The sequence below is a fragment of the Xenia sp. Carnegie-2017 genome, unplaced genomic scaffold (genome assembly GCF_021976095.1).
Source record: "Xenia sp. Carnegie-2017 unplaced genomic scaffold, XeniaSp_v1 HiC_scaffold_24, whole genome shotgun sequence".
In the NCBI taxonomy this organism is placed as follows: domain Eukaryota; kingdom Metazoa; phylum Cnidaria; class Anthozoa; order Malacalcyonacea; family Xeniidae; genus Xenia; species Xenia sp. Carnegie-2017.
The window spans coordinates 15,781,464-15,804,829 of record NW_025813487.1 but is presented as its reverse complement, the minus strand read 5'-3'; the positions used below and the strand labels follow the sequence as shown (position 1 = coordinate 15,804,829).

Here is a 23,366-nt window from a genome sequence, read left to right as displayed (position 1 = left end):
TCTCTCTCCCCCCTTGAGAAAGAGCGAGGAAAAATATATGTGTTTTTCGCATATTTGGCAAGCATTTTATGATGAAAATCACTATGAAAAACATAAATTTCTTAAAAGCGAGTCTACTGCATTTGCCAGCTGTCGGCTCATCTGAATGCTCTCGACGAGCTCTTTCCAACGAGCTCTTTCCAATATTTTACGAGATACGATCTGCGCATGCGCGAAGTTATATCTGCGCATGCGCAGTCCTATCTCCTAAACTACTGTGGTTACGTCGATGATCTTTAGCTCATCTGAAAGCTCTCGATGAGCTCTTTCCAAAGAGCTAATGAAAATCGTCGCACTTCCAATATTTTAAGAGATACGGTCTGCGCGTGCGCAAAGTAATTGCTGTGCAGTTTGACGAGCCCTCTGTGTCTGCCCCATTGCGAAATTAAAAAAAAGCCCTGCTTATTATATGTTTTTATCATAATACTGAGTCAATGTTTTCCAACAAAAAGGACCTTTTAATGCTCTTTTACACAGTAATGCCTTGATCGTATTTTAACAATGACGAGTTTTCTCGCAAATAAATAAGTCAGATGAAAAAATTATTTGTGTCAGCTTTTCATTAAGGAAAATTCGTAAAAGTTACAATTATCGCAGACTAATAGCATAAAACAACAAACAAATATATGCAGGTGTAAAGAAAACTTTTCTTATTGACATTGATGCTCGAAAGCTGCTGGATGATTTTGACGAGAGATTATTTTACGAGCAATATTCAAAAAAACTCATTAAGTTCTTAACTGTCATGGCAAAAATGCCGAAGAAACTACCGCCCACTCGAACCATCTTGAACACCCAGCATGACTAACTGCTTGCCAGATGTCTCTGACTTAGTTCAACAGCCATTGGGGTTAAATAAATGAGTGCGTAATTTAACGTCTACAGTTTTCTCTGAGGTGGAAGAGAGAGCAGATTTGATATCAAGACCCGAGACTTGAGTTCTTACATCAAAGTAGGTTTACTGCAATTATGACATTGTTTTCGTTGAAAATGTTTTATTACACATTTAGTCTGGTTGCTGCAACTTTCGAATAATTTTTAACAAATAAAGGTTGGATTCTCGATAAATTAATATTGTTACATAATGATACTGTCATCGGTGAAGCTCGTAACGTCACAGATATTTTTCAGTGGACAAGAGAGATACGCGATCAAGCTCTTCATATATTTAATTCTTATAAAACTAGCACGTTATTGTATCGAGACACCACATTCAAAACGTACTTACAAAACGAATGTATTTCTGTACACAAAAAGGAGACCATAATTTATAAATTATTACTATAGTATTTGGAATAGTTCTCAAAATTTGTGAATAATTACAAATTCCTGAAAAAATTAAAATGATAGTACGAAACACAATAACAACATATGTTTCTAAAATAGAGTCAAAATCTCGTGAATTGAAAAAACACGTTTGAAGAAGTTTTGCTTCTACCGACAACTATTCCATATGTTTTATTTATAATCTACGTTTGCCGAAGTATGTTTAACTTTCTAATACTTATACGTACATATTACAGAATTAGTTGAAAAGATGCTTTATAAGACTTTCCTGGTGTTCACAGTTTCCATCAATCTTCTTGTCAGTTTTGGTAAGTAAAAATATTATATATTATACTCTCATAGCGTACGTTATAACTTTAATGTATTATACTTCTACATCATCATGCATGTAGAATGTAGGTACAAAATTACAAGCGGACATCTTTAGAGACTTTCTATACACTGGCTTTGCCGCCGCAAAACTTTTGTTTTAATTCTGACGGATTATGTGTTATCATGAAGGATAAAAGCGTATATATACATGATCGTGACTAAAACACCACACGAGTACATACGAGTACATACAAGTACATACGACTGACATACGAGTACATACGACTAACATACGAGTACATAGGGTTAGGGTTAGGGTTATATATATATATATATATACTTGTGACCAGTATGTAGTCGTATGTCACTCGTATGTAGTCGTATGTCACTCGTATGTACTCGTATGTCAGTCGTATGTACTCGTATGCACTCGTATGTACTCGTGTGGTGTTTTAGTCACGATCATATATACATATAACTTGTCATCCCAACGACAGTATACGTGTGTAATGCGGTCACCTGGCCAACATTTGTAGTTTGGCTATCGCAGAGTTGATTTGCACTTAAACCTGATATTTTTCAAGCTACATATATATAAAGATATTGTGAATCATCAACTGATAAAATGTAATTGTAATTGAAAAAACTGTAACAAAATAGCATTATATACATGTGTTCAAAAACAGTTAGATATGAAAATATAAATTTAATCTATCCAATGTTATACATCAACGTGAAAACGAAGGAAGAATAGAATTGAAACATTGAGCAATTTACCAAAAGAACTACACGTGTAAAAAATCTTCCTCTTCTCTAAGAAATCGTTCAATTTTAAAAAACCATCTGGACACAAATGCGAGCATTGACAGTTCTTAACTTACAGTGCGATCAATATTCTGAATCATATCTATATTTATCATGGGTGGAATTGTTAATGTATTACATGGGTGGACTTTTATGCAAAAGACTATAGTCTTTGCGTAAAAGTGTATAAAAATGCAAAGACTATAGTCTTTTGCATAAAAGTGAAACCATCTGGACACATATGCGAGCATTGACAGTTCTTAACTTAGAGTGCGATCAATATTCTGAATCATATTTATATTTATCATGGGTGGAATTGTTAATGTATTACATGGGTGGACGTTTATGCAAAAGACTATAGTCTTTGCGTAAAAGTGTATAAAATTGCAAAAATGCGCATCCTTTGGTACGATGATTACATCGTGAGCATTTTGTGGCATTTCCATATTTTTATTAAGTATTAAAATATAAAACATGAATAAATGGCCGTGTAGTTTACAAGTTTGTTTTCAACGTTAGACTGCTATCTAACCTGTCAAACAAAAGGCATCTCTAAGTCAGTCACGAAGAATGCAACGTCCACTATGGTCCATGAAACATCTACGACGAAGATGAAGGACGATTGCTTAAAAGCATGGAAAAAAGCGGATTGCTTTGGAAAGGAATGCAATTGTTGCGAGTTTGCTCCAAATATAGATGTTATATAATGCACAAATATTATTATTGCTGTCAATATCTGTGTGAATACATAGAGAAGAACAAAGGGTCACCTTATCATTATCCATGCGAAAAAGGTATTTGAAATACAAGGACAATTTCATAAATTCAACGAGACTTACTACCTGTGAGATGAAGTATGATTTGAATTCGACAAGTCATCAGCCAGGAAGTGAGGGAAATGTGCGGAATTGATCGCAGATACTGATATCATGGCGATTAGTTATCGAGATCCAAAATTTGCAGCTTTTTTGTTTCATGCATGATGTGCGGAGTTGTGTGTTGGAGATGTTTGTATTCAACTTGACAAAAAATTTGGCACGTGTACATTTTCTTCTTTTACTGACTGATTACTAGTAGCATTGCATTTCAACTTCACCTTACATGTAAGTCTCGTTCGTTGAATTTTTAAATTCTACTACATCATCAGTATATATGGTCGTTACGGAGTTGCGCGCAATTGATTCGAGATTTCGAATTTCCCGTATCAATTCCGTACAATCCCGTATCAAGTCCGTACAACCCCGTATCAATTCCGTACAACCCCGTATCAATTCCGTACAACCCCGTATCAATTCCGTACAACCCCGTAACGTCCGTAGATGTAGTAGAAACTAGAATTCGACTCATATTGTCTATCTTGAGTACTATTTTGTGCGTATAGCTTGTACACAAATTCAAAATTTTTGTAAGAGAGGAAGTGCATCATAATGATGTCAATAGCTCTAGTTTACATGAGCTGCTATTTGATATGAGTTTTATTTGGTTCTTATTGGGGCTACTACTGCGCACAACGTGCAATAAAGGATTCAACGTTTGCAATATGAACGTCGATATATCAAAAGCGATACACGCTATTTTATACTTGTATACGTAGATGTGAAAAACGAGAGAGTGAACGTGAAGCCTCTAAAAACAAAAGTTTCATATTTTTAGATTATGATATTTGCTGTAATTATCAGAGTCGCTGCTCTTGGATATGCCGAAAAGCCCACTTTAATAATAAAGGCGAATATGACTGCACTAAAAAACCAACATTTACAACCTTGCCTAAAACGACACCACGTCCTACCATAAAAGGAGGTGAGTGCCTAGCAGATAATAACCCCTCCTCTTATTCCCCTTGCAATATTAGATGTAACAACATGGTTGCCATGGCTGCCATGGTTGCCCTGGTTATAACAGAAATATTTTCTGACGTATTTTCTCCAAAATACATGGATGAGGTACATTCAGTTCTAAATATCCCACATGAATATATTCATGAGGGACGTTTATTTAGACTAGATATCCCTCAATTATTAACACTATAGTAAGCCTTGTTTCCACATTTCATTTTCCTTGCCTGAGGAGATTGCTTCAGCTTGCTTCTGGAATTTTCCAACCGCTAAATAATTGTCAATTATGGTGAACGGGTGAATGGTAACGTTAAATGGCCGGATATTTTCCCTTTTAAAGTCTATTGAGCCTCCACTACTTTGAGGTTGAAATTATGAAGCCAACAGACATCTTGTTCGACTCAATACTTGAGACACAAGTAAACATTTCGGTCTCTCTTTTTTAAATTTTTGGAACTTCTAATTCCATATTAGAAGTTTTAACAATATTCTAATTCCATTAGTGACGTTACATACACCACTGTGCTAAATATTGAAACAAAATAACAGGAATTACTCAATTGTCACGTGTTTGGATTAAGAAGTTCTCATAATGATTTCTAATTATACTTACAGAGGAAGTATTCTTAAAGCAGTCTGGAAACTTTTCGTCTCTTAATTATCCAAACAACTACCCAACACACGTGGATTTCACTTACAAGATACAACTCAATAATAACAAGAGGGTTTGTCTACATATCAGGTATGTGTATAAAATTTTAAATGGAACGGTGATAACTGAACATTCAGATGAAGCATTGTTTGTGATAGATGCATCATCTAAATTCCTTGAAACGAGAATAATGAAATCCGCTGCATTGACTTAGAAAAGCTCTGTAAGGAAACCCTCAATAGCTGAGCAAAAATCCGCTGCATTGACTTAGAAAAGCTGTGTAAAGAAACCCTCAATAGCTGAGCAAAAATCCGTTGCATTGACTTAGAAAAGCTATGTAAGGAAACCCTCAATAGCTGAGCAAAAATCCGTTGCATTCACTTAGAAAAGCTGTGTAAGGAAACCCTCAATAGCTGAGCAAAAATCTGCTGCATTCACTTAGAAAAGCTATGTAAGGAAACCCTCAATAGCTGAGCAAAAATCCGCTGCATTCACTTAGAAAAGCTATGTAAGGAAACCCTCAATAGCTGAGCAAAATCCGCTGCATTCACTTAGAAAAGCTATGTAAGGAAACCCTCAATAGCTGAGCAAAAATCCGCTGCATTCACTTAGAAAAGCTATGTAAAGAAACCCTCAATAGCTGAGCAAAAATCCGTTGCATTGACTTAGAAAAGCTATGTAAGGAAACCCTCAATAGCTGAGCAATATTTCACTGCATAGTGAACTGCACTACAGAAGTATAAAGTAAATGGTTTGAACCCGGGAGTATCGTTACATGTTTGTAAATGTAGACCGTCCAGGTTGGTATAGTCCTGAGAAGGACTGTTTTTGTTGTTGCTGACTGACGTTTCGACAACCTTAGCGGTAGTCATCTTCAGCGTCAAATGAGGAGTGGCTCAAGATGACTACCACTAAGGTTGTCGAAACGTCAGTCAACAACAACAAAACCGTCCTTCTCAGGACTATACCAACCTGGACGATCTACATTTACAAACATGTAACTACAGAAATATGTTATATCAACCGTACTGAAACAACAATTTTCAAGCATCACAGAAGCCAGAGAAAGCAATTTTTTCTGCAAGTACTTAGCGATCCAACCGTAAAATAACTTGTTATTTTCAAGAACAAAGTAAAAACACAGCAACAATTTGTTCATTGCAATTAAAGCTTCGCCTCACGCCATTTTAAGTATACTCGTGCCATTTTTTAAATTTGCTCAATTTAACAAAATATAAAACATATCCAAGAAATGCTATGATAGCTATCACAAAACCTGTTAATAGCAAAATTTTTTACTTAATACTTAAGGCCTTGTGTCGATAGGAATTTCTGAAGTCATTACCTTACACCAAATTATCTTAAATCTGTATGTTATTCAAATTAGCGATTTGGAACTTCGTAAAGAAAACGATAATACACCCTGTAAAGATGACAGTAGAGACTATATCAAGATTTTTGATGGTTGGGTATCGTGGTCAAATCTTCTTTAAAAATCTGCTCGATGAAAGATATTACAGGGACCATAAATTCGACCAATAACAAACTCAGCTTGAGGTTCATCAGCGATGGCAGCGAGACTTTCAGAGGTTTCAATGCAACATATTGGCCTTGTAAAGATTCCGCGGGTAAGAAAGTATGCGTATAGCATGTGCCAAAGAATGGATAGGGTTTGGAGGTACAGAAGGGGGATAGAGGAAGGGTAGAGGTTAGAGGGTAGGACAAAAAAACTACAAACAACACCAAAACTACAACATTACACTCTAATAATATTAACACCAATCATATTCACGATACACCAAAACCCATGACAACGCATTTCATCCAATCCAATCACATTAATCCATCCGCTAATCCAATTAGACGCTCTAAGCGTCTACAAATGAAAAACAACTGTATATAACTTTCTATAACTTTCTAATGAAGGCTCGAAGCACCGAGTTGAAAGCTCAATAAAATAATTTTTACAGCAATCCGGAGGCATTAAGTAACATATATTTTCTAATTAAATGAAGATATGATCTTCGCACTTTGCTGGACAATTTAAGCAATTGTTTCATAAACCTGAAAAATTCAGGTGACTCAACGGGATTCGAACCCATGACCTCTGCGGTGCCGGTGCAGTGCTCTGACCAACTGAGTTATGAAGTCACACAGTGGAGAGCAGGTCAATTTTGTTGGGCTCATGTTAAAATGTATAAAATGCTAATTAGTATGGAACATCATATAAAGAATACTAAGGAAAGTATAAAGTGTAATAATCTTCCAGCTTATTAACGAGTTTATGATTTATATTGAACAAGACGCATATCAGGAGTTCATCTGCATGGGCTGCTCGAGAACAGTGTTTAATTATATTTGCGTTTTTATTAATTTGCGAAATGCCAGTACAAAATATTCAATGTAATTTCGCATGGGGCAATGTATTGTCAGTAAGTCATTACAGAAAGAGATTGATTATCTCAAGATCTTCGTGTCAGTCACGCTTGATTTGTTATGTAATCTCGCAACAATACAAGAAAATTCTAATTTTAAAACATTGGGCTAACCGTCGTTACCACAAGTAAATATCGACAGCTTCGTCATTTAAAAAAATTTGGTGTGCCAATGCATTGACACTTCAGATGACAAGTTGTTCAGAGGTGGAGTTTAGTCTCAAAAATTCTGTTGGTTCGCGAAGAGTTCTTTTCACTACAGTCTACTAAGTTCTGTAGTTCTTTTCTATAGCTCTATAGGTCTTTTCTATAGCTCTATAGTTCTTTTCTATAGCTCTATAGTTCTTTTCTATAGCTCTATAGTTCTTTTCTATAGCTCTATAGTTCTTTTCTATAGCTCTATAGTTCTTTTCTATAGCTCTATAGTTCTTTTCTATAGCTCTTTAGTTCTTTTCTATGGTTCTATAGTTCTTTTCTATAGCTCTATAGGTCTTTTCTATAGGTCTATAGTTCTTTTCTATAGCTCTATAGTTCTTTTCTATAGCTCTATAGTTCTTTTCTATAGCTCTATAGTTCTTTTCTATAGCTCTTTAGTTCTTTTCTATGGTTCTATAGTTCTTTTCTATAGCTCTATAGTTCTTTTCTATAGCTCTATAGTTCTTTTCTATAGCTCTATAGTTCTTTTCTATAGCTCTATAGTTCTTTCTATAGCTCTTTAGTTCTTTTCTATAGTTCTATAGTTCTTTTCTATAGCTCTATAGTTCTTTTCTATAGCTCTATAGTTCTTTTCTATAGCTCTATAGTTCTTTTCTATAGCTCTTTAGTTCTTTTCTATAGTTCTATAGTTCTTTTCTATAGCTCTATAGTTCTTTTCTATAGCTCTATAGTTCTTTTCTATAGCTCTATAGTTCTTTTCTATAGCTCTATAGTTCTTTTCTATAGCTCTATAGTTCTTTTCTATAGCTCTATAGTTCTTTCTATAGCTCTTTAGTTCTTTTCTATAGTTCTATAGTTCTTTTCTATAGCTCTATACTTCTTTTCTATAGCTCTATATTTCTTTTCTATAGCTCTATAGTTCTTTTCTATAGCTCTATAGTTCTTTTCTATAGCTCTATAGTTCTTTTCTATAGCTCTATAGTTCTTTTCTATAGCTCTATAGTTCTTTTCTATAGCTCTATAGTTCTTTCTATAGCTCTATAGTTCTTTTCTATAGCTCTTTAGTTCTTTTCTATAGTTCTATAGTTCTTTTCTATAGCTCTATAGTTCTTTTCTATAGCTCTATAGTTCTTTTCTATAGCTCTATAGTTCTTTCTATAGCTCTATAGTTCTTTTCTATAGCTCTATATTTCTTTTCTATAGCTCTATAGTTCTTTTCTATAGCTCTATAGTTCTTTTCTATAGCTCTTTAGTTCTTTTCTATAGTTCTATAGTTCTTTTCTATAGCTCTATAGGTCTTTTCTATAGGTCTATAGTTCTTTTCTATAGCTCTATAGTTCTTTCTATAGCTCTATAGTTCTTTTCTATAGCTCTATAGTTCTTTTCTATAGCTCTTTAGTTCTTTTCTATGGTTCTATAGTTCTTTTCTATAGCTCTATAGTTCTTTCTATAGCTCTATAGTTCTTTTCTATAGCTCTATAGTTCTTTCTATAGCTCTATAGTTCTTTTCTATAGCTCTTTAGTTCTTTTCTATGGTTCTATAGTTCTTTTCTATAGCTCTATAGTTCTTTTCTACAGCTCTATAGTTCTTTTCTATAGCTCTATAGTTCTTTTCTATAGCTCTTTAGTTCTTTTCTATGGTTCTATAGTTCTTTTCTATAGCTCTATAGTTCTTTTCTATAGCTCTATAGTTCTTTTCTATAGCTCTATAGTTCTTTTCTATAGCTCTATATTTCTTTTCTATAGCTCTATAGTTCTTTTCTATAGCTCTATAGTTCTTTTCTATAGCTCTTTAGTTCTTTTCTATGGTTCTATAGTTCTTTTCTATAGCTCTATAGTTCTTTTCTATAGCTCTATATTTCTTTTCTATAGCTCTATAGTTCTTTTCTATAGCTCTATAGTTCTTTTCTATAGCTCTATAGTTCTTTTCTATAGCTCTATAGTTCTTTCTATAGCTCTATAGTTCTTTTCTATAGCTCTATAGTTCTTTTCTATAGCTCTATAGTTCTTTTCTATAGCTCTTTAGTTCTTTTCTATAGTTCTATAGTTCTTTTCTATAGCTCTATAGTTCTTTCTATAGCTCTATAGTTCTTTCTATAGCTCTATATTTCTTTTCTATAGCTCTATAGTTCTTTTCTATAGCTCTATAGTTCTTTTCTATAGCTCTATAGTTCTTTTCTATAGCTCTATATTTTTTTTCTACATCTCTATAGTTCTTTTCTATATCTCTATAAATCTTTTCTATAGCTCTATAGTTCTTTTCTATAGCTCTATAGTTCTTTTCTATAGCTCTATAGCTCTTTTCTATAGCTCTATAGTTCTTTTCTATAGCTCTATAGTTCTTTTCTATACCTCTATAGTTCTTTTCTATAGCTCTATAGTTCTTTTCTATAGCTCTATATTTTTTTTACATCTCTATAGTTCTTTCTATAGCTCTATAGTTCTTTCTATAGCTCTATAGTTCTTTTCTATAGCTCTATATTTCTTTTCTATAGCTCTATAGTTCTTTTCTATACCTCTATAGTTCTTTTCTATAGCTCTATAGTTCTTTTCTATAGCTCTATAGTTCTTTTCTATAGCTCTATAGTTCTTTTCTATAGCTCTATAGTTCTTTTCTATAGCTCTATAGTTCTTTTGTATACCTCTATAGTTCTTTTCTATAGCTCTATAGCTCTTTTCTATAGCTCTATAGTTCTTTTCTATAGCTCTATAGTTCTTTTCTATAGCTCTATAGTTCTTTTCTATAGCTCTATAGTTCTTTTCTATAGCTCTATAGTTCTTTTCTATAGCTCTATAGCTCTTTTCTATAGCTCTATAGTTCTTTTCTATAGCTCTATAGTTCTTTTCTATAGCTCTATAGTTCTTTTCTATAGTTCTATAGTTCTTTTCTTTAGCTCTATAGTTCTTTTCTATAGCTCTATAGTTCTTTTGTATAGCTCTATAGTTCTTTTCTATAGCTCTATAGTTCTTTTCTATAGTTCTATAGTTCTTTTCTTTAGCTCTATAGTTCTTTTCTATAGCTATTTAGTTCTTTTCTATCGTTCTATAGCTCTTTTCTATAGCTCTATAGGTCTTTTCTATAGCTCTATAGGTGTTTTCTATAGCTCTATAGGTGTTTTCTATAGCTCTATAGGTCTTTTCTATAGCTATATAGTTCTTTTCTATAGCTCTATAGTTCTTTTCTATAGCTCTATAGGTGTTTTCCATAGCTCTATAGGTCTTTTCTATAGCTCTATAGTTCTTTTCTATAGCTCTATATTTTTTTTCTATAACTCTATACGTCTTTTCTATAGTTCTATAGTTCTTTTCTATAGCTCTATAGGTCTTTTCTATAGCTCTATAGTTCTTTTCTATACCTCTATAGGTCTTTTCTATAGCTCTATACGTCTTTTCTATAGTTCTATAGGTCTTTTCTATAGCTCTATAGTTCTTTTCTATAGCTCTATAGTTCTTTTCTATAGCTCTATAGTTCTTTTCTATAGCTCTATAGGTCTTTTCTATAGCTCTATAGTTCTTTTCTATAGCTCTATAGTTCTTTTCTATACCTCTATAGTTATTTTCTATAGCTCTATAGTTCTTTTCTATAGCTCTATAGTTCTTTTCTAAACAGCTATAGAAATGTTGAAAGGTGTTCAACCCGTGTGCTATCAATATAAACAATTAGTCACTCGGCTCAGCGTAAATTAATACACGACGATAGATATTGAATATTTGTCATTTTAAAACATTAATTTTTAATCACAACGTCAAAATAATTTTTGAAAACAATGATTTTTATTTCCTTACAGAAACTCGTAAAACAAACCAGGTCACTGGAGTGGTGATTGGAACTGGGTGTGGCCTCGTTTTCCTTTGTCTGACGTTCCTAGCTCTATGCCACTCACGAAGATGTAGACTACGTTGTTTGCAAAAAGAAGTCGAAAAATATTCTGATCATGCAGATGTTGTGGAGGAAGAAGGTCCTCCTGCATACTGCGATGGTAAGTTCATGTTAAACTTATGATATTTTTTTAATTAGTTCTCTAACGTGTTTCTCAACAGTGATGGCTTCGCCTGACAAGTTTCCAAAGACTACAGATTCAACAAACAACAGCGAAGAGCTTCCGCCTTATCCAGGGTTACCGCAGAATGATAATATGATACCCAAGACATCCCAGCAATCCCTCAATGACGCTGGGTACATCTCACAAGAAATTGAGGAAGTCGTCCTTGAAAAATCTGTGATTGATGGAACAGAAAGCAGTGGTGAAAATTCGCAGAATGCCTCAACGAGACCGCCTGAGATGTCGGCAAATGAGCAGGAGGTCGAGGTAAGCATTGAAGAAGCAGAAGAGACAAATGTCGCTACCAATGATGAAAAGACCGCTAAGGTAAAGGTTCAAAATGCCGAGTTTATCGATGACGATAAAAGCACATGGGATGAGTTAGAAACGCAAGATTTTCAACATCCAAAATCAATAAACACTGTTGTTTAAAGAATAGTAACCTTCAACTGGGGCAAAGTATATTCAATTAATGGTACTTTACTAAGTAAAATATTTGTAGGCATAAATTTACTGTAATTAATAATAAAGTTCGTCTAAATTTAACGCAATTACATATAAGATAGACTATAAATGGCGCATAGAATATTTTAACATAAAAGCAAAAGATATAAAGCTCGAAATGACGTTAGTGCAATTTAAGAGGAAAAGAAAATTTCTTTTGTTTTCGTTTGCTCAAACAAAATGAAATTCTTTGAGCTTTGGTTTCGCGGTTGTTCTCAAACCGCTTGTAAAAATACGAAGCTTTTACGTTTAGGTAAAGGCTTAAAATCAGCCTACCCATAAATTATTTGGTAGTTTAATAACTTCATCCTCACAAAATTACTCAACACTCCTACCTTATTTATCGTTTTCTTTTGACTTGAGTATTTGAGCAGACTCGCACTGACTGTTTCCTATGAGTTTTGATCTTGCTAATATTAAATGAAGGTTTGACGGCCATAGTCCATTAGCAGTTCAGTTTTTGAGCTAAAGGTTGGAGTAGTTTTAAAATACATAATATTGAAGTAAATGCAGTAAAATATAAACATACAGAGAATTGTAAACTCGAGAAAGATATGTATATAGAGTTTGGATTTATTATATATATATAAAGCAGATATATAAGTCGAAATAAAGAGTTTGTTGGTCTTAAAAAAGATTGATATTTAGGAAGTCAACAATATTGCAGCATTCATATAGTATTGTCAAGGACATGTGAAAAAAATTGTCAACATAAAAGTCAAAAACATAAAATTGACATCCAGACATTGAGAAAAATATTCTTAGCTAGATTAACTCACCAGTAAGCTCCAACCGACGTTTGTTTTCAATTTAAATGTTAGACTTTAGGCAGACTTTCTTTCTAGCTGAGGTTAAGATTATTTTTGCATACAATATGCAGCCAGTCAACTTGCTCAAAGAAAACTTCAATGTCAAAATCATGTGACGCATATTTCCATCGCTCAAACTGCCATCCTCTCGGTCAGTATCATTGATTTGGTCACCATGAGATTCTTTACGAAGGATAAGATTTCTCCTGCAAATGATACAAAATATTTTAATAGTCTGGGTATTTTATTAGTCTGGGGGTCTGGTCTGGCATCCCCCGGATCGCAATGCCCTTGCTGTTTGGCAATGCTTGTAGAGCAATTTAAGAAAATTGACAAGTACATGGACAATATACAAGTTAAATGCCACAGTCTCAGCTTCAATAATGTGGTTATCAGCATTGGAGTAAATGTGATTATTATCGATACATTTAACGACGTATCTATTGAAGCAATCAATATCTGCAATATCTGTATCCATCTCTGCAATATACAAGCAGTCTTGCTTCGTCTGCATACTAAAACCTCATTCACAGTGACACTCACATAGTTGAGCTTCAAAATCAATAATCATCTCGTAACTATCCGAAGATCGTATTTGTAAAAACATGTATATTTTCTATTGCGATCTAGCTGAAGTATCTTGCTGGAAGGCGTGTCTGCTTAGAATTTGCTTCAGAAAAGTGGGGAACACGAACATCAAATGTTCCGACACGAGTAGACCTTCTGTAAAGATATCTATTCTGTGCCGTTACTCTCGGTTTTAAACAAACCATTCACTTTATTGCGTTACGTCATGTAACACGAACATCAAAGGTTCCGACACGAGTAGACCTTCTGTTAAGATATCTATTCTGTGCTACAACTACAGCTGTTGACCATCATTAGTTTAAGAATTGTAAAGGTTTGGCGTATAAATCGACGAATAACATGGAAATTGACGATAGTGAAGTTTTCAAAGTTTATTTTGTAATACTATTTATGTAAAAGTTTTGAAACTCTTCAAATATGGCGAAGCCTTTAATGCACGCAATAGTAGGTTTATAAAGAACTCATAAGTAATTGAGTATGTGTATATAAGTGTACATAACTATACATAATTATACATAAGTGTACATAATTATATTACATCGTGTAAAAAGAGTGCTCAATATGAATGTTTTTATTTTTCTATACAATATTTGTTGTTACATTTCAGCTAATTTTAAAAATTGTCTTTGGTCAGTTTTTCACCAAGGAAAATGTGTAAAAAATACGATTATAACAGTGTCACAACTTTTTCACGAATGTTGAGTCACGTATTATCTTCCTCAAAGTTTCATTTATTCCTTTCACTCCTTTCATTCATTCATTCATTCATTCATTCATTCATTCATTCATTCATTCATTCATTCATTCATTCATTCATTCATTCATTCATTCATTCATTCATTCATTCATTCATTCATTCATTCATTCCTTCATTCAAGCTGCAAGATGTTGTAAATATATTGTTCTAAGTAATAATTATTCTACGACCAATATTAAATTCTAAACTGCCATGGCAAAACGATTACCCACTTGAACACATAATATGACTAACTGCCTGCCAGATGTCTTTAAGTCAAACGTAAGCTAGGTTCAGTAGCCATCGGAGTATGACTAGCAGCTAACATTTTCCAATGTCTGCACGTTATCTATGCAGTGGAGCATAAATTCGATATCAAGATACGACATTTAAGGTATGACCGACATATGTTTATTACCGTTATTTAGCTGATATTGCTTTCTTTAGGATTGTTTTATTGAGGTAATTTTCGAATAATTTTCAACAAATAAGGGTTGCAACACTCACGATAAATTTAATATTTTCGGCATAGTTACGATTTTTATGAAGGAGAAGAAAGAAACTTCGATAAAGCTCTGCCTATGTAAAACTAATTCTTTGCAAGCGGATAGTTGTAGAGATATCACATTTGAAGCAAGCTGGAAACCAATGCATTTTTTGTAAACACAGGATGTAAGTTGCGTAAAAATGAGGCTAACAATTTGGTTTTTCGAATATTTCAAATCTACAATCATACAAACTGCTATAAAATTAAAATGATTAAGAAATAAACAGGCAACATATATGTTACTGAAATAGAGCGAAGATAACATGAATTAAAAAAACCGAACTTAACGAAGTAAAGTTTTATGTTAATTCGTTTGCTGTGTTGATAATCCACGTTTTTTTGAAGTATTTTAAACTTTCTATCATGAACGCTTAATTCGTTTGCTGTTTTGATAATCACGTTTTTTTGAAGTATTTTAAACTTTGTAATATCAACGCTTAATTCGTTTGCTGTTTTGATAATCGACGTTTTTTTGAAGTATTTTAAACTTTGTAATATCAACGCTTAATTCGTTTGCTGTATTGATAACCCACGTTTTTTTGAAGTATTTTAAACTTTCTATTATCAACGCTTAATTCGTTTGCTGCTTTAATAATCCACGTTTTTCTGATGTATTTTAAACTTTGTAATATCAACGCTTAATTCGTTTGCTGTTTTGATAATCGTCGTTGTTTTGAAGTATTTTAAACTTTATATTATGAACGCTTAATTCGTTTGCTGTTTTGATAATCCACGTTTTTCTGATGTATTTTAAACTTTGTAATATCAACGCTTAATTCGTTTGCTGTATTGATAACGCACGTTTTTTTGAAGTATTTTAAACTTTGTAATATCAACACATTGTAGAATTAACTGAAAAGATGCTTTTCAATACTTTAATGGCGGTCACAGTTTTCATCAATCTTCTTGTCAGTTCCGGTAAGTAAAAATATTATATATCTTGTTCATATAGCGTACGACATAACTTTCATGTATTATACTTCTCTATCGTCAAACATGCAGATTGTAGGTACACAGGGTATTTGTGGAAGGAAATAGACAACCTGTAACACTTCAAAATTGCGTTAAAACTGTTGGGAAAATTGAGCACACACAACTTTCTAGCCAATTCTTAAAATGTTGATTTTTATCTCTCCCTCCCTCCTCTCTCAACGTAGTTTGCTTCCAAATACTATGTGGTTATGATTTTGTTTTAATCCGGTGAGCAATAATGTGTTTTGATGAAGGATTAACTGTCTATCTAATCTATGATCCGAATCTTAAGGACAGCAGGGGTGCATTGTGGATAATCTGGCTGTAACATAACTAACATTGTAGTAGCTATAGCAGAGTTCACTCGCATTTAACCTGTGTGGTGAAGCCAAAAAACGATTCTGCAATTTGATTTTCGTCAGGCATAATCAGAGATATTGTGTATTGTGATCAAAAAAATGTATATGACGTGTAACAATGGAATTATTTTATAGTCCCGACGACTAAGACAATTACAACAGATGAAGAAGTGCCCTATGAAATTCCTTGGAATAACTTTGAATGTATAAAAGCATCAAAGAAATCGAATCGCGTTGAACTAAGGAGTTCATTGTTGATATTTTTAAGAATGTCTCCTATCATCATTGTTTACGATGGATGTAATACGGCGTCGATAGTTCATTATGAGTACTGCAATGGATACCTACGATGGAGGTCAAGAGCCTCAAACTCTTTAAAAATTGTTTCTCGCCATAACAAATGGGTAAAACGGTGGTTGACTTTCTGCATTTTATCGGAAAAAGGTAAATTGAGCGTTTTTTGATCGTTTTTTTAAGGATAGCCTGCACACAGGTTAACCAACATATCGGGAAAAAGGTAAATTGAACGCATACACGGAGTCAATTCATGCCTGTTTTTGGTTGGTTTTTAAGGATAGCCTGCACACAGGTTAACCAACATATCGTTTAAACGGCAGTGGTTCAGCAATGGCGTAGATTTCCGCTTTGTGAATCCGCTTCATTTTGTACCCATGTATATATGAACGGTGTTACGTCATTGTGCGGTGTGCGTACCTATTTTTTCTCAAAGAATCGGTTATCAATTAAATACATTGTAATCGTTTTCAATTTTTCGGCTATCAAATATTTGCGCAAATGAAATTTATAATATTCATTTCAGTTTACGAGCAAGGATAGAATTTCGTTCATCTAACTATAATAAGGTAGCCACCCGCAATTATCGCTTTTCGCCCCAATTTTCTAAATATCCACTTATCGAGGAGTGGAAATTTTTACCAGCAAAAATACATGTCAATCAAACTTAATCAGACACCTCACCAGAACGACAATTGGGAGGAGGGGGGGAGTATATTTATATGTTCATTTTATAATCCGTAAAAAACAAGGGATTTCATAAAAATTAATACACGGCATGTCATGCATATATGAATATTCCCTCCCCCCAACAAGTATCGTTCTGGCTACGCGCTCTAACTCATCCCATGTGTTTAAACACGTGAACGGTTGATTGGTTGAACACGAATCATAGCAATAGACGAACAAACGGATCCATTAAAAGTCGATTTGGTATATATACATATTGTAAGATATGTATCTACTAAACATTGTTATATTCATTGCTGTTTTTGAGGCATTTTTTTTGTTTTTGTGTTTAGCCTGTGTGCGGGCCATCCATTATAGTAACGTCATACTAAACAAAAATCACGATTCCGTCCTTCAATTCATGTCAATAATGCCATGATTTTCTATAGTTGGACTGGATGTAGCATAAGCTAGGGTGATTTTAACGAGAATCGGCGAGGCGAATATATAGCTAAAATAATTTCCAGATTGTAACGTCATCGAAAAGTCGAAATTTCTGAAATTGACAATTTTGGAGTGGGCGACATCGATAACACACAAAAAGCTGTCAATTAATTTAAAATGCGGTTGACATTTGACAGTTAAGCAGCCCGTGTTGTCTAAATGGTTGTTTGATATTTACAGATTGGGTCGAAGTTTGCCATGAGTACAAAGAATATCCTTATCTCGATCAAGAGCATCACCCAAGGCCAGAAAACAAGAAACATAAGACCATTAGAGTTCCTACCACAATGCCTACCACAATGCCTACGATGAAAACAGGCGAGCTCATAGAAAGCTAATCTTTCCCTGAACGTTAAATTACAGTAGATGTAAATTTAGTTCTGAAAACAACATATAAACTGCAACAAGAACATGACATTATAAACATGACATAACATGGCTTTAAAAACAAGAAGAAACTACAACAAGAACATGACATTATAAACATGACATAACATCACTTTAAAAACAAGAAGAAACTACAACAAGAACATGACAATATAAACATGACTTAACATGACTTTAAAAACAAGAAGAAACTACAACAAGAACATGACATTATAAACATGACATAACATGACTTTAAAAACAAGAAGAAACTACAACAAGAACATGACATTCTAATCATGACATAACATGACGTTAAAAACCAGAAAAAACTACAACAAGAACATGACATTATAAACATGACATAACATGGCTTTTAAAACAAGAAGAAACTACAACAAGAACATGACATTATAAACATGACATAACAGTACTTTAAAAACAAGAAGAAATTAAACAAGAACATGACATTATAAACATGACATAACATGACTTTAAAAACAAGACGAAACTACAACAAGAACATGACAATATAAACATGACATAACATGGCTTTAAAAACAAGAAGAAACTACAACAAGAACATGACAATATAAACAGGACATAACATGGCTTTAAAAATAAGAAAAAACTACAACAAGAACATGACATTATAAACATGACTTAACATGACTTTAAAAACCAGAAGAAACTACAACAAGAACATGACAATATAAACATGACATTACATGACTTTAAAAACAAGAAGAAACTACAACAAGAACATGACAATATAAACATGACTTAACATAACTTTAAATACAAGAAGAAGCGACAACAAGAACATGACAATATAAACATGACTTAACATGACTTTAAAAACAAGAAGAAACTACAACAAGAACATGACATTATAAACATGACTTAACATGACGTTAAAAACAAGAAGAAACTACATTAAGAACATGACACTATAAACATGACATAACATGACGTTAAAAACAAGAAGAAACTACAACAAGAACATGACAATATAAACATGACATAACATGGCTTTAAAAACAAGAAGAAACTACAACAAGAACATGACATTATAAACATGACATAACATGGCTTTAAAAACAAGAAGAAACTAAAACAAGAACATGACATTATAAACATGAGATAACATGACGTTAAAAACAAGAAGAAACTACAACAAGAACATGACAATATAAACATGACTTAACATGACTTTAAAAACAAGAAGAAACTACAACAAGAACATGACATTATAAACATGACATAACATGGCTTTAAAAACAAGAAGAAACTACAACAAGAACATGACAATATAAACATGACATAACATGACGTTAAAAACAAGAAGAAACTACAACAAGAACATGACATTATAAACATGACATAACATGACTTTAAAAACAAGAAGAAACTACAAAAAGAACATGACACTATAAAAATGACATAACATGACTTTAAAAACAAGAAGAAACTACAACAAGTCCTATTTTCTACAGTCCTATAGTTCTTTTTTATGGCTCTTTAGTTCTTTTCTATAGCTCTATAGTTCTTTTTTACGGCTCTATAGGTCTTTTCTATAGCTCTTTAGTTCTTTCTATAGCTCTATAGTTCTTTTCTATAGCTCTATAGTTCTTTTCTATAGTTCTATAGTTCTTTTCTATAGCTCTATAGTTCTTTTCTATAGCTCTATAGTTCATTTCTATAGCTCTATACGTCTTTTCTATAGCTCTATAGTTCTTTTCTATAGCTCTATACGTCTTTTCTATAGTTCTATAGTTCTTTTCTATAGCTCTATAGTTCTTTTCTATAGCTCTATTGTTCTTTTCTATAGCACTATAGGTCTTTTTTATAGCTCTATAGTTCTTTCTATAACTCTATAGGTCTTTTCTATATCTCTATAGTTTTTCTAAGCTCTATAGGTCTTTTCTATAGCTCTATAGGTCTTTTCTATAGCTCTATAGGTGTTTTCTATAGCTCTAGTTATTTTCTATAGCTCTATACGTCTTTTCTATAGTTCTATAGTTCTTTTCTATAGCTCTATAGTTCTTTTCTATAGCTCTATAGTTCTTTCTATAGCTCTACAGGTCTTTTCTATATCTCTATAAATCTTTTCTATAGCTCTATACGTCTTTTCTATAGCTCTATAGTTCTTTTCTATAGCTCTGTAGGTCTTTTCTATAGCTCTATAGTTCTTTTCTATAGCTCTATAGTTCTTTTCTATAGCTCTACAGGTCTTTTCTATAGCTCTATAGTTCTTTTCTATAGCTATATAGGTCTTTTCTATAGCTTTATAGTTCTTTCTATAGCTCTATAGGTCTTTTCTATATCTCTATAGTTCTTTTCTATAGCTCTATAGGTCTTTTCTATATCTCTATACTTCTTTTCTATAGCTCTATAGTTCTTTTCTATAGCTCTATAGTTCTTTTCTATAGCTCTATACGTCTTTTCTATAGCTCTATAGTTCTTTTCTATAGCCTTATAGGTCTTTTCTATAGCTCTATAGTTCTTTTCTATAGCTCTATAGTTCTTTTTATAGCTCTATAGGTCTTTTCTATATCTCTATAGTTCTTTTCTATAGCTCTATAGTTCTTTTCTATAGCTCTATACGTCTTTTCTATAGCTGTATATTTCTTTTATGTACCTCTATAGGTCTTTTCTGTACCTCTATAGTTCTTTTCTATAGCTCTATAGGCTTTTCTATAGCTCTATAGGTCTTTTCTATAGTTCTATAGATCTTTTCATTTTACTCTTTGACTTGTTTCTATATCGTTCTTCTCAGTCTACTCAAATGTTGAAAGGTGTTCAACCCGTGTGCCATCAATATAAACAATTAGTCACTCGGCTCAGCGTAAGTTAATACACGACGATAGATATTGAATATTTGTCATTTTAAAACATTAATTTTTAATCACAACGTCAAATATTTTTGAAAACAATGATTTTTATTTCCTTACAGAAACTCGTAAAACAAACCAGGTCACTGGAGTGGTGATTGGAACTGGATGTGGTCTCGTTTTCCTTTGTCTGACGTTCTTAGCTCTATGCCACTCACGAAGATGTAGACGACTTTGTTTGCAAAAAGAAGTCGAAAAATATTCTGATCATGCAGATGTTGTGGAGGAAGAAGGTCCTCCTGTATACTGTGATGGTAAGTTCATGTTAAACTTATGATATTTTTGTTAATTAGTTTGCTGACGTGTTTCTCAACAGTGATGGCTTCGCTCGACAAGTTCCCAAAGACTACAGATTCAACAAACAACAGCGAAGAGCTTCCGCCTTATCCAGGGTTACCGCAGAATGATAATATGATACCCAAGACATCCCAGCAATCCCTCAATGACGCTGGGTACATCTCACAAGAAATTGAGGAAGACGTCCTTGAAAAATCTGCTACTGATGCAACAGAAAGCAGTGGTGAAAATTCGCAGAATGCCTCAACGGGACCGCCTGAGATTTCGGCAAATGAACAGGAGATCGAGGTAAGCATTGAAGAAGCAGAAGAGACTAATGTCGCTGCCGATGATGAAAAGGCCGCCAAGGAAAAGGTTGAAAATGCCGAGTTTATCGATGACGATAAAAGCACATGGGATGTGTCAGAAACGCAAGATTTTCAACATCCAAAATCAATAAACACTGTTGTTTAAAGAATAGTAACCTTCAACGGGGGTAAAGTATATTCAATTAATGGTACTTTACTACGTAAAATATTTGTAGGCATAAATTTACTATAATTAATAATAAAGTTCGTCTAAATTTAACGCAATCACGTATAAGATAGAGTATAAATGGCGCATAGAATATTTTAACATAAAAGCAAAAGATATAAAGCTCGAAATGACGTCAGTGCAATTTAAGAACAAAAGAAAATTTCTTTTGTTTTCGTTTGCTCAACTTTCGATTGACATCCAGACATTGAGAAAAATATTCATAGCTAGTTTAACTCACCAGTAAGCTCCAACCGACATTTGTCTTCAATTTAAATGTTAGACTTTAGGCAGACTTTCTTTTTTAGCTGAGGTTAAGACTATTTTTGCATACAATATGCAGCCAGTCAACTTGCTCAAAGAAAACTTCAATGTCAAAATCATGTGACGCATATTTCCATCGTTCAAACTGCCATCCTCTCGGTCAGTATCATTGATTTGGTCAGCATGAGATTCTTTACGAAGGATAAGATTTCTCCTGCAAATGATACAAAATATTTTAATAGTCTGGGTATTTTATTAGTCTGGGGGGTCTGGTCTGGCATCCCCCGGATCGCAATGCCCCCTGTTTGGCAATGCTTGTAGAGCAATTTAAGAAAATTGACAAGTATATGGACAGTATACAAGTTAAATGCCACAGTCTCAGCTTCAATAATGTGGTTATCAGCATTGGAGTAAATGTGATTATTATCGATACATTTAACGACGTATCTATTGAAGCAATCAATATCTGCAATATCTGTATCCATCTCTGCAATATACAAGCAGTCTTGCTTCGTCTGCATACTAAAACCTCATTCACAGTGACACTCACATAGTTGAGCTTCGAAATCAATAATCATCTCGTAACTATCCGAAGATCGTACTTTCATTTCACTGACTGCTTGATTTGGAATATTTTAAAAAAATCTTGCCATCGCCATAGAAAAATGACTTTGCTATAAGTGTGATTGTGTGAGGGAGCTTTTAGAATCCAGGAGACGGTTAGTGTTATCCATTGGATAGCAAAATTTTCAAACTTGTAAAAACAAATGTCTATTTTTCCCTTACGGCAAAGAAATTTTATAATCTAAGAAGAGATACTTTATTTCAGCGATTGCTCAGTTCAAATTGTGTATTTTCCCTTTTTAAGGAATTTTGTAAGCATTCAAAAATAAAATTCTTATCCGGCCGGTGGATAGCGCTGTTCGGCCTCAGTGCAACAGGCCCAAGGAGTTCGAACAAAAATAAACTGGTTTGGCCTTTTATTGACACAAAAACTCGATACTTCTAAACACAATATTTGAAATCTACAATGATTTGGAACAAACTAACATGAAGAACATATTTTGTGTCAGCCTTGAAGTACATGGTAGTATGTTCTCCTTTCAGATAGATAAACATTTCTCACAAAATCATGTACATGGTAAAATAATGTTTATGAGTGTTGAACTAGAGAGAAAAGGGATTCGGTGGTGTGGCATAACGTTGTGTGACGTATTTTGAAGCAATCTTTATGTACGTCAATGTTTCTAGGTACATTTATATAAATATGCGACTTTGATGTATATGGAGTTACTCGACACGATGGGTGAAATATTCAAATATATATTTATAGGCATAATTCACTACGCATGCGTGGTTTCCCAGCAAGATACTTTCACAAAATCAATATGTAATAGTATTGCACGAGAATGCTATTTTACTAATAATTCACGTTTAAAGCAAAAGTTTGCCGAAATTTTTTCAAAGAGTTATCATCTTGCGAAAGC

General features: G+C 33.3%; 2 protein-coding genes across 3 annotated transcripts; both read left to right on the top strand.

Annotated features, from left to right (window-relative positions):
* Positions 1-887: 887 nt before the first annotated feature.
* On the top strand, positions 888-12,702 carry LOC124450701. Its single transcript, XM_047001339.1, is given in 9 exon segments — positions 888-991; positions 1,563-1,634; positions 2,962-3,236; positions 4,096-4,242; positions 4,887-5,019; positions 6,317-6,419; positions 6,422-6,557; positions 11,309-11,500; positions 11,562-12,702. Coding segments are annotated over 7 exon segments (1,305 nt in total). The 5' UTR covers positions 888-991; positions 1,563-1,634; positions 2,962-3,076; the 3' UTR covers positions 11,996-12,702.
* A 1,790-nt stretch (positions 12,703-14,492) lies between these two features.
* On the top strand, positions 14,493-21,674 carry LOC124450699 (immunoglobulin A1 protease autotransporter-like). Of its 2 annotated transcripts, XM_047001334.1 has the most exons (6): positions 14,493-14,594; positions 15,594-15,665; positions 16,214-16,522; positions 17,726-17,863; positions 20,868-21,059; positions 21,122-21,674. In XM_047001334.1, exons 2-6 carry the CDS (start codon positions 15,608-15,610, stop codon positions 21,553-21,555), a joined length of 1,131 nt encoding a protein of 376 aa, XP_046857290.1. In that variant the 5' UTR covers positions 14,493-14,594; positions 15,594-15,607; the 3' UTR covers positions 21,556-21,674. The 2 variants fall into 2 exon arrangements, with proteins under 2 accessions (XP_046857290.1, XP_046857291.1); XM_047001335.1 differs by lacking the exon at positions 16,214-16,522.
* The last annotated feature ends 1,692 nt before the right edge of the window (positions 21,675-23,366 follow it).